A 12,613-nucleotide genomic window follows, 5' to 3' on the forward strand; every position below is an offset into this window, starting at 1 on the left:
CACACACACACACACACACACACACACACACACACACACACACGTGGCCAATTCTGACGACCCCCTACTTCACAACTCTGTGATCTAAAAACATATTACGCACTGATCTAACATACATGTGCACGCATTTCAGACTAAACAAAATAGCAAGATTAACTATATTATTTAAGGTTGATGACTTAGTTAATATACATACGGTCAGTGGTGGAAAAAGTGAGCTTGTAGATCGTCTATTTTCAAATGGCCAAAATGTATATAGGCCTGAAGCGGTTAATGTATGTTTTATAATAATAATCAAAGTCTACAAAGTAACTAGTAACTCAAGTTGTCAATTAATTGTAGTGGCGTAAAAGTACAATATCTTCCTCTGACATGTAGTGGAGTAGATGTAAAAGTATACTAAATAAAGTAAAGTACAAATACCTCAAAGAAGTACAGTACTTTATTTACTGTCCACCACTGTATACGGTAGGTACACAGTAAGATAAGTAATAAGTAATATTACAACTTACTCGGACACCCAGTCCTGTTGATGGGTCCTGTCACATGTTGTAGCGACAGAGTAAACTACATTTTGATTGACTTTTTATTTAGCTGCCTATATGAAAGCACATTAAACTTTGATAGAGCTACTTGTGTTTACAGGGGAGGGAGACATGGCAGCATAATCAGCCTGCCCCCACCCTCCCACACACACACACACACACACTTCCACGTTCGCTTGCCCTCTTCCTCATTTTGCCTAATAATTACATCTTCTTGATTGTGCTTCTAGTGAAATGTTTACAGATGCTAAATAAACATTATTCATTTTAGCACAGACAGACAGACAGACAGACAGACAGACAGACAGACAGACAGACAGACAGACAGACAGACATCCAGCATCCCCACCACAACTGCAAATAGCTGTCACAGTGTTGTTTGTGGGTGTTATCTTGCTAAAGATGTGCAAAGGTGTGAACAGTTGTGACAAATACCGCATGAGGAACTTTTGTCAAAAGTCTAATGACTCTTCCTCTTTCTGTCTCTCTAGCATGATTTGGCTAAACCTTTATTCAGAGAAAAAAGTAAACACAAAAGAGCATGATGCATGACGATGATAATGAGGATGATGATGATCTCGGTTATTTGAATCAAAAAAAGGAGTTGATAGACTAAATGGTGCATTTATATAGCACTTTTATCCAAAGCGCTTTAGATTGTGCATTACATCCACATTCAAACACTGATGGTGGAGGAAACCATAGAAGGCACCAACCTGTACATCGGGAGCAATTAGGGGTTCAGCGTGTTGCTCTAGGGACACTTCGGGGGAGCCCGGAATCGAACTGGGAACCTTGCGGTTCACATTGGGTTGTTATACCGAGCACCCCTGAGTCACTGCCGCCCAGACTGATTGCTTGGATAATAATGGATAGTTGCAGCACTAACATGTGTTCTCTCTTGCACATACAGTAGTAATGCACAGTATAGAGTACATACTGTAGTAATACGACACCAGTGGCTCTATCAAAATGACATTTCCTTGCTCTAATGGAGATAGATGGGTGGAAGTTATACAGAGAAATAAACATACTGCTCTCCACATTGTACCAAGTACAATTGGCTATTGACAAAGGATGCTACTGCAAATATTTGATATTAGCCAACGCTTTGACTGGCTGACTGATTCCGGCTTGCCGGGAGATTATCATTATTTCTGCCTTATGGTGACTGATTAACCTAGCTGTCTCATACGCCGTGTAGTATGGCTTTCATTTACAAGAATGGTCAGATACTTTAAGAGCACTGCTAGATGCCGTGTAAGTAGGTGCTTGTAGCGGTAGTAGCTGTCCTATCAATCGATGACAGACTAACCGTGTGGACTTGTAGATTTGCTATTCTCCCTAGTCTGTGTACCGGACAAACGTCTAATCTCTCTTTTAGGTCTCGCCCTAAAAGGTTTGGGAACCACTGTGCTAAGGGCATGTCAGTATTCGCAGAAATTGCAAAGATTTGTCAAATAGCTTACAAAATAGCAAACAACATGTGACACGACAATGTGAGCTTGTAGATCAGCTCATTACAACATACTGGTGTCTCACGTATGTGACACATTGTGAGCTTGTAGATCTGCTCATTACAACATACTGGCATGTGACACCTACGGCGTGAGCTTGTAGATCTGCTCATTTCACTGCACGACACCAGCATACAACAAAGTATGACATAAGGCTAGCCTCAACAGCCTTGTCAGATACCTGAAAGTGTCGACACGCCCAACACATGTTTGGAAACATGTCATTCGACACCGTGGCCAAACATTCATCAGAATAAAACAGCTTCTAGAATCTAGATGCAGGCTCAACTGGACCAGCTGTCCTATAGGACCAAATTTCATCTGTCCACTGACACCCCGTGTGCTCTCCTACTGTCCGGCTGTCTGTCTGTTTTCCCCTCGGGGCTTCTCAGCTTTCCTATTGTCTGTTTCATAAAGACAAGATGCAACAAAAGAGAAAACGGACATGTGCACACGTATTGCAACGAGCATACATGCACCAAACTAGGTAAATATAGGCCTACTAATAATTCAGCAAGAGCTACCAACGTGGTGGTGTACGTGGCTGAATGGTCTCACCCTATTCTCACGTTGCCAGTCTGTTACCTCTCGCAATTTTCAAATGCTTCCGTCATACAGTCTGGAGCACCGAAGCTCTGATCATGAGCAAACGTAAGTGAAGCCTCCTCCCCACTTCCCTGTCGTCTTTACAGTCGCGCAAATGTATCCTAAAATCTAAATCATATGAGCATACAGTATATAGCTTGCTGCTTAGCAAGAAATAGAAATCAGAAAATAAAATGCAAAGATATTTTATTTAACAAATCGTGAACGGAAATGCCAGCTTCCTTCTGGCTACACGAGACTACAGTAGTCTCACACCCAACATGCCTATTCTGGCAGGGGGAGGGCATTCAGAGGAAAATAGTCCATCCACAAGCTCCGACCTCCGGACGAACCCAAACTCAGCTATATGCACATGCAAAGCAGTCTACTTGAAAAGGATACCTTTGCCAGCTGTATTACTGGAAGACCCTGTTTTGTTTTTTGTTCTAAAGGTTTAAGATTTTGATCCCCGTGGGGAAGCCAGATGGTACAGGTGAGAGTAGAGAGGTAAGAATATACAAAATGAAATAAATGCCTATATTCTACTAGGCATGTACCGATATATCGTATATCGATATATATCGATATTAATCTTGACGATATGAATTGATTCATTGAAATAAATCGATTTTCAACACAAAAGAAACCCCCCGTTTTTTTTTAGGGGGGGGCTAGTGTGTGATGTGAAATGTGAGCTTTAGTCCTATTCCATCATATTCAAGTGCTTTTGGAGAGAAATGATAGTCACTTTCAGTAGTAGAGCACTGTAGAGGGGAGCTGTGTGTGTCTGTGACTGTGCCCAGGTGATTATGGTCGTTGATGCTCATCAAGGAAGGCAATTATGTTTCTGCACTGTCAAAAGTAATGCTACTTCTTTTGCAATGTAGTTAAATAAAACATCTCAGGGGGGAAGATAAATTATATAAAAAAAAAAATTATATATATTTTTTTAGATTGTGAAAAATCATATCGTGATACGAATCGTATCGTGAGTTGAGTGATGTTTTAAATGTAAAAAAAAAAAAACATCAAAACACATGACAAAGCCTCCCCCTCCTCCTCACCTGTGACGTGTGGTGGGAGTGGGACATCTCCATGTTGGGAGGAGGGTCTCCTCTGCTGGACGCTGGGACCTCCTGCTGCTGCGCCTCCATGCCAGTGCAGTAGCTGTGCCACTTGTCCTCGTCCTCCTCCTCCCCGGCATAAAACTCCTCCATCTGCTCCTCCTCGCTGCCACTGCTGATGGCTGACTCCTGGGAGTAGGAGGAGGACCCGTCTACACTGTCCACACCGTGTGGCTTCCTTCTAGGAGGAGCAGTCAACAGTTAACGTCTAGTTATGAACCCATTTAGACCTGTTATACTTACGTTGTTACACCTTTCCATCTGGGAACGCGCCTCTGTGTCACTTTAGTTGTTGCTAATACTACTGCAGTCGGGTAGAAACCTCTTATCTCCATATTCTAACATTTTGGGTTTTATTATTTTTATTATTGTAGAGCGACTACATGAGAAATAAACTTTAAAGTCGCTGAGAGGCGATGGGCCATTTTGTCAGACGCGCTCCGCCGCAAACAAAAGGAATTCGCTGGATCCAAATGATGCATTTTAAGGGTTTTATTAAAGCAATGTAAATAACTCATAACGGTGCTCAAACGTAAAGCAAAATGACCACAGCTTCAACGTAAACAAAGTAAATTAAATGAAGCAAAATAAAGCGGTCAACAAAACACACACACCCCTCTCTCTCACTGTGTGTCAAACAGGTGAACAGCTAGGCCACCTTCTTGAGTGAACCAGGTCCGCCCCTATGCCCGTCAATCAATCACATTAACACCAGTGACGGCCCATTCATTTCATTGACCAAACTATTACAATAGTCCAATTCATGGCTCCTACAATTATTATTAATCAAATAATCGTATTAATCATACAGGCTAATCAGACAATGAACCTTAATTTGCAGTAGTTGATTATAAAAGAAAACCTGATTAGCTTATATAAAATATTAAACAAATTATCAAACAGAAGATATTCAAGATTATTTGATTGATACTAAAAAGTGAGGGGCGCTTATATATTAAAGTCTAACTGATGTTGATTAGGTGATGTAATGGTGATGTAAAACAAACGGTGACAAAACAAACATTAAATTCTCTTTATTGTTAATGGAATTTAATGTTTGTGTTAGGGACAAGAACGTCATTTTGTCATTTCGGCGTTTTTAAAACAAACATTGAACTAAAAACAAATATTAAATGTCTAGTTTTGGCCCTACCTCCGTCCGTCTCCAGAAGCACCCAGGTTGCTGTCGCTGCTGCCGTGCCCCAGATGAGGCCTGCTGAGCGGGGATGCGGTGGTTGAGATGTGTGCCTGAGAAACAAGGTTATTATTGTTAACTAACGACACACAGTAAAACTACAGTTGAAAACACAGTTTACATAACTGAATAAAAACAAGGCTTTACAAAGAAACAATAACTAGTGTATGTGAAACTGTATTGTGTGTTTACAAAACTACCTATAACTTAACGATCTATGACATCATAGAGAAATTGTCCTTTAGTTTTCGTCAATATTTCATACATATAAGCATAATGTGTTTTTAGCTTTTTTTAATTTGACATTTTTGATTGGCTATTTTAAGATTTTTCTGGCTTTTCTTTTTCAATCTCGCCCCCGACTACCACACATTGCAATAAAAAAACAGTACAACAGTAAAACTAACTAAAACAAAGTAAAACATTTAACTACAGCTAAGAACAGTTTTTAAAAAAGTGGAAAAAACTAATCATAACCTTGGCCTGAGACACCGGCGGGTTTCGTGGACTGGCATATAGTCTCACATCGGGGGCGGAGGAGCTGAGCGTTCGCTGGTCCACCTCGTACGCGGGGTCCACGGCATGCTTGTAGGGGTTGAATTTGCCCTTGCGGAGATTGCTGAGGAGCGGCCAGGCTCGCTGGCGAAGCTGGGCCAGACGCCCAGGCTTCTTATCGGGGTCCATGGTGTCTGGGGGGGGGGTCCTCCGTCTGTCTGCTACTGCCTGCTCATCGCTAACAGCTAGAGAAGACGTGGAAAGTTGGCATTGGTAAGTTTTAGGGGTGCACGATTACGACATTATTATGACCGATATCCGATCTCCGATATTATACAGAGGACCACAATGGAAACAAGCCTATATTAGGCCCTAGTAGCTTGGCCCAAAGCATGTTAATAAAGTATTCAATCAATCAATAAATAGCCTATTCTTTTCCAAGTGTCTGTTTTCACAACTGAACACAAATTAAACATAGGAAAATGTAATGTTTATTTTGACCTAAGATTTTACATCATATTTGAATTGGCTTTTGTTCTAGACTAGAGGTACTAGACACAATTTTATTATTCTTTAGACCGTTCCGATATGGCATTTTTATTTTTCATGGCCGATATGGCTGATTCCGATTATGCTACTGATTATATCATGCATCCCTAGTAAGTATCAATACTACAATAATATAGAAATACTCTGTTACGATTAAAAGTCCGGAATTCAAAGCGTACTTGAGTAAAAGTATAAAAAAGCGTTTTCAAATGTATAAAAATCTTTTGAAGATGGCAGATCTACAAACTACAAACTCGGCTATTTTCAAATGGCCAAAATGATGTGGTTAATGTATGTATTTTATACATGCATGCACACACACACACACACACACACATACATGCATACTATACATACTGTACTGTACACACACACACGTATGTATGTATGTATGTATGTATGTATGTATGTATGTATGTATGTATGTATGTATGTATGTATGTATGTAGTACGTACAGTATGTATGTATGGTGGCATTATATTGTTTATATTGTAACAATATAATGCCACCCTTCATACAGAACTACAGCCTTTGTTAAACATTGTATTTGTTCAGGGAAGTAGAGCACGCATCCTCCTTCACAGCTACACCCTGCTTCTCATAACGCACGCACACCTTAAACTCATTCTGAAAAGCACCAAAGCCAGACTTGTGCTTGCTTGTTTGGTTTTCAATTATAACTTTAGGCATTTCTTTTTATATTGCATCATCTGCATCTTTACCAGTGCTTGTAAATGTAAACTAATAGAATGTAGTACTTCTGTACCATTGATGCAGTAGTGGAAAGTAAGTATATTTATCATTTTATGCTACTTTATACTTCAGACTACATTTCGAGCCTGGTGGTTTCCAGCCTGGAAACCAGGCTGACATTTCATCCAAAGCTTTGCAACCTTTTTTTGAGTGGTGCAACCACTCCAAGGAACAGCTTTGTCCCGGTGGGACTATGGGACTGTCACTATGTTTAGAGTATCAATAGGGGGTGCTGTTGCACCACTCGCTTGAGACTGGTCTGATTTTTTTTACTCATGATGTCTTTGGGCATGTCAATAAAGGCGTAGTGTGCGTGGGGAAAAAACACGCCAACGGCCAAAGAAAGTAACCATACCAAAGGCACCAACCTGCTCATCGGCTCACAGCCGGGGATCAACCCGGGAACCTCACGTTTCCCAAGTGGCCACTCTCTACCTCCTGACTGAGCAGTGTTGCCAACTCTCGTGAGAGAAATAAGCCAACCCACCTCCAAAAGCAAGCCAAACACAAGCCAACTCTTGCGAGAGAAATAAAGCCCAATCTCCCCTCGAAAAAGAAGGCAAAACAAGCCCTATAATAGGGCCATATAATCCTAATAAGAAATATGTGATGCCTTTATCATATTATGTATGTCTATAATAATGCATGTTTTGGTCATTTATTAAATGATTATACTATTGCTCACATACATTAGCCAGGGTTTAGCCAAGTAGAGATACCAGGACGATCAGTCAATGTGATTCATACTCCCCCAAACCTATCAAAGAAATGTTGGCTTGTTAGATTTTCAAAACAAGCCACGCAAAAAATGCAACCAGTGACTCATATTTTTTTCCTGATACTCTGGAAAAGAAAACAAGCCCAAAGTCGCAGTAAATAAGCAGAGTTGGCAACCCTGCTCTTGAGCCACAGCTGTGCCCCTACATGTGCTTTGCCTTTACAAATGAAGGCCTTTGAGTTCCCAGAGTGGGTCTGTGCCCGGACCCACTATGAGTCCACTAATGGAGAAACAACTGTTGTAGACTTTCATTAGAGAGAAACCGATTGATGTTTTCAATTTGAGGCCAAGCACGCCTTGCATGATGGTCAGATAAGAGAACAAAGGCATATCCTCTGTGAGGTTGCCAAATTACTGATACCAGGCAGCACACCCAGGCTGACCCAGCCACCCCTGGAGATTAACATAATTTCTGATAGCCCACCGTTGCATAGTAGTGCATAATATCAGTGTATGATTTGCTAAATAGACGTTCTGGACCCATAAACTACCATACTGGGGACCTTTAGTTGATAGACTGACTGATTTGATCAGTTAATGTACAAATAAATGGTTCATTTATTGCGACCGTAGAAAACCTGCAAAATTAGTCTGTCGTTCCGTCCATCGTTCCATCCGTCACACCACCATACATACATAGCTGTCAGTCCTTCACACCTCAGGACACGTCATGCCACCGTATATGGTCGTCAGTCTGTTACGCCTCGTGACACGTCATGCCACCATATATGGTCGACGCTCCACCCCTGTATGTTACTGTTCATTGGACTCAAACAAGACTACTAGAACATCAAAATTCATGACAGTTGTAATTATCAATGCATGAACTTTCCTGTATTTCCTTGTATTTTTTTTTGAATTGCCATTCTAATAAACATCCCATTCCCTTATGAAATGTGCATGTACACCCACTGCAATGCAGAGTAGCCTACATGTGTAGAGAAGATACAGTACACTACACAGTAACACAGGCCTTCTCATGTCAGGTTTTCTTTGTCAAAATAGGGCCTACCATTCTTTGTGAAGAATGTTACTGCTTGCACAACATAATTCTTATGGGTACACACACCCTTCTTGCATTGTAAACTTGTAAAATAGATGCAGAGGCAGAAATCTTGATAGGCCTACTGTTCCTAGAATTCTCTCCTGTGCATTCTTAACATTGGATATTTTACATTTGTTCATAAATAGACCAGCAAGTAATTGTTATTGTTAATTATAATGGAGAATGGTTGGAGGGAGCAAATTACTTATAGATCTAGGCTACTTCTGTGTGTGCACACACACACACACTTCGAAATAAACCAAATAATCAATCAATCACTCACTCAATCAATCAAATAATACACTCAGCTGTCCTACTGTCTCCCTGTCAGCCTCTCACTCAGTTAAAAAGAACCTTTACTTTACATATCAGGGGAGGTAAACAGATCAAAACAGGCCTACTCCTACACATTTCCCCTCTCTAGTGTATTGCAGGAGAGATAAGGTCAGTGTTGACAGAACACTCCCAGAATGCACTTCTAATTTACACAACATGTAGGGGCAACGCTTACAGTCTATGGGCAACGCACAAAATGACACTGTGACCTGGCCTGGTCCCTTCATTGGGGCAGGTCCATTTCCATCCATCCATCAATCATGATGACTGATGAGGCATGGCTTTCACTAGTTATTATTATTAAATAACAGCCTGCCTATATGCTATCTAGCCCTGAAACATGACTATCATAGCCCTGAAACATGACTGTCATAGCCCTGAAACATGACTGTCATCATAGCCCTGAAACATGACTGTCATCATAGCCCTGAAACATGACTGTCATAGCCATGAAACATGACTATCATAGCCCTGAAACATGACTGTCATAGCCCTGAATCATGACTGTCATAGCCCTGAAACATGACTGTCATGATTATCATGACAGTACGAGCGTCATGTGAACCATGGCTAGCCCTGAAACATGACTGTCATATCATAAGAGTGTCGTGTGAACCATATGGCTAAACTATAACCTAAACCTATAGCCTATACCTCAACCCGGACATAAACGTCTTAGTTGCAAACCTGCCATGGCAGACAGACCTGTATAGCACTGTCTGTACCTGCCAGGCTAACATGAAGCCTAAGGAGACTCGTAGATGTATAGAGTCGTAGATGTATTTTATTGATTTTGACAGATAGGAAAATGTCTAAACCTTACACCTGCCATGTACTACAGACTACAACTAGTGTAAAAAAGAAATCGTACTCCTTTTTTGGTTTGTTTGTTTAGTAGTATAAATCCTGCAGACCTGCAGATTTTACTTTGTCAGTGTCAGAGAAAGTGATTTCCTGGATTTCAACGCGGCATGTTTTGCATTCATTGTCGCTTTGAGGATCGACCGACGAAACACGCCGACAGCGTCGCTGGCCGACAAGAAAAGAGCCACTTGTGTATGGAATACTTCCATATTCCATACTTGTTGTCAGGGACTATTTTTCGGCTAGCGACACAGACGTCCTCCAGGTGTTCTGTAAACTTGTGTGGCCTTTTTAAGTCTTACCTGCTTCGGTAGAGTTTCAACCTGTAGAGCTGGGTCCTCCTGTTAAAAAGTGATGATACGCGTTAAAAATCGGCATAATTGGCCCCATGCATGTTCTTCTTTACTTTGCTTAAAATAATAAAAGTAGAGTCCAGTGCGTGCGCGCGTGCCCGTGACGGGGAACCACCGCTGGCCAGCATCATTGTAATGTTTACAAAACGCACATGAATGCACTGTGATGTGATGTGATGCGTGTGTGTGTGTGTGTGTGTGTGTGTGTGTGTGTCCCTTCCTGGCTGCGTGTACAAGAATGCGCACCCCTTCAACTCCGCCTTCAGGTGATAGGCCTATCACGCCAAAACTAAATACATTTTTATAAATGGGATAAAATAGACGTATGACCAAATGAAATATCTAGGCATAATGAAAAATGTGTAGGCCTTTCCATGTATCTTTTGTATTATTCAATAATTAATTAGCATATATTTATGCTGCTATTTAAAGGACCAAGCATGTATTTGAAGGAAGCCTGATCTAACCACTCTTAGATTTTCTCCAGTTTATCCCTGATAAACTGTTTACCATATTGTTTAGGATTTTGGTTTATTTAGCTTTATTGGGTTTTAGGGTTAATTCCTTAGAGATATACTCTAAGGTTAATTCACCCCATGATGAATTGAACAATGTGGACCCTGTTGTAAACAAGTGTGCTTAATGCTTAATTGGGTCGTCCACTCACAGTTGACAGTCTTTGTATTGAGTTTGTGCTTAAAATGTACTGTAAATTCTACAAACTGTTAATAAATATTTCAATCAATCAATCAAAATGGCTCCTCAACTAGCCAGTGGCAGGTTTTATGACTAGCTTGTGGCTTCCTGTGAGGCTATAGTGCTAGAATTTAGGTTTGGGTGTATATTTGGTCTATCTTTGTGACAATTGTGACATGTCAAACTAGGGGGTTTTCATGATTCTGAATCCATTCCAAGCATTTGTTTGGCACGAAAAACACTCCTTGGCCTAAAAACGGCCATAGCCGTCATCACAAATGTGATGAGGTCAGCACAAAAGTGATGAGGTCTGCACATTTGGGCACATTTTGGCAAGTAGCTATGGCTGAAATTAGGCCAAGGAGTGCTTTTCATGCAAAACTAATGCTTGGAATAGATTCAGAATCATGAAAAACCCCTAGTTTACATGTCACAATTGCCACATGCTACTTAAAGCAAGATGACATTTGGGAAATGTTGCCTTATAGCCTATTGGTTGTCTACAGTATGGTGTGGTATACAAAAATGGCCACAACCTTTTTCGCAATGTTTCCGGCAGAGCAGGCCTCTCATTCTGTGGACCTTAATGACCAAATTAATAGAAAAAACACAAATTAAAAGTACATTTTCGCCCACCACATCCTGTTTCCCAAGCACACTCTGCCAATACACATCAATCTTTATTTGATATTCAGTCTTTGTATATTTTATTTATATAATGACACAATGTACATAAATCTTTATTTGTATAAAGAACAAGATATTCAGTCTGTGTGTATATATACAAACACCTGTCTAAAAGCCTCTAAGGCCAACCTAATATTTGACTGCAGTCTAACATTTCGCCGGCAGATGTCACTATCACTTAAGCTTCGAAGTTTGAACCATTTGTGAAACGATTGGTTCAAGTGGTTCAGTGGTTTATAATTTAAGCTTAATTTGCCCATCACTATAGTAGTTGCTGTATTTGCTAATACTACAACAACTGACGAAGGACTTTCCTGCGTATATTTGATCGACGGGCCATCCAGATTAGGCAATTTCTTCATCTCAAACTATTAATCTTCAACTTCTTCTCGCCCAAATAACAAAGGCCAAAGCTATAGTTCGACATTTTCTGCTAAAGAAAATAACTTTAATGTAATGTTGGTTTTGTTTCGCCTCCTCATCCTTGCAGTGTCTAGTCTTGAGTTCATCATGAACTCCTATTTAATGTGATCAAATGTAGTTTTTCCACTTCTCTAGGACATAACCTCCTGTCCGAACACAGCCTGTTTTATTATTTTATTTTCATGTTTGACATTTGTAAAAAAAAAAAAAATGCCTTATATTGGTTGATAATGGTACCCCAACTTTCAGCAGTTGTCACAAAGTTTCCCAAGGGAGTTGGGTTGGAACACATTTTTCTGTGATAGTACTAGACACCTTAAGCATTTGTTTGCAGATTTGCCACAACTTAAGCTAACTTTATGTAACTATACAGACGTACGTAAACACTAAACACACACTTGTATTAGCATGAAAGAAGAACATTACTAGTACAACATTACAAGGCAGATTCAAAGATAAAGTTGACATACAGCGGGGCTATCGTTAGCTGCAATGTGGTGTAGTGTACGTATAAATATAATAGGCTACTATCAATATGAGATAGGAAAATAATAGAAAATATTGATATCAGTAAATCTTTACTATGTTCTGATGTTCACTTGTGTTTTTATGAGTTCTGCAGTGTCATGTATATCCACTTTTAATACACAGAAAGAAAGCCAACAAG

General features: G+C 40.3%; 1 protein-coding gene across 3 annotated transcripts in view; it reads right to left on the bottom strand.

Moving 5' to 3' along the window:
* mctp2b (multiple C2 domains, transmembrane 2b) overlaps positions 1–5,787 on the bottom strand; it is a 32,587-nt gene extending 26,800 nt beyond the window's left edge. For 2 of the 3 annotated variants that reach the window (XM_083786012.1, XM_083786014.1), the window contains exons 1-3: positions 5,444–5,787; positions 4,925–5,019; positions 3,712–3,952 (exon numbers count right to left, since the gene is read on the bottom strand). In XM_083786012.1, coding sequence (XP_083642138.1) covers positions 3,712–3,952; positions 4,925–5,019; positions 5,444–5,650 — 543 coding nt within the window. In that variant the 5' untranslated portion in view covers positions 5,651–5,787. The remainder of the gene's footprint in view (positions 1–3,711; positions 3,953–4,924; positions 5,020–5,443) is intronic. The other variant, XM_083786013.1, reaches the window with a different exon arrangement.
* Between the last annotated feature and the right edge of the window lie 6,826 nt (positions 5,788–12,613).

Source organism: Protomyctophum parallelum (assembly GCF_964188405.1).
Source record: "Protomyctophum parallelum genome assembly, chromosome: 16".
Lineage (NCBI taxonomy): Eukaryota > Metazoa > Chordata > Actinopteri > Myctophiformes > Myctophidae > Protomyctophum > Protomyctophum parallelum.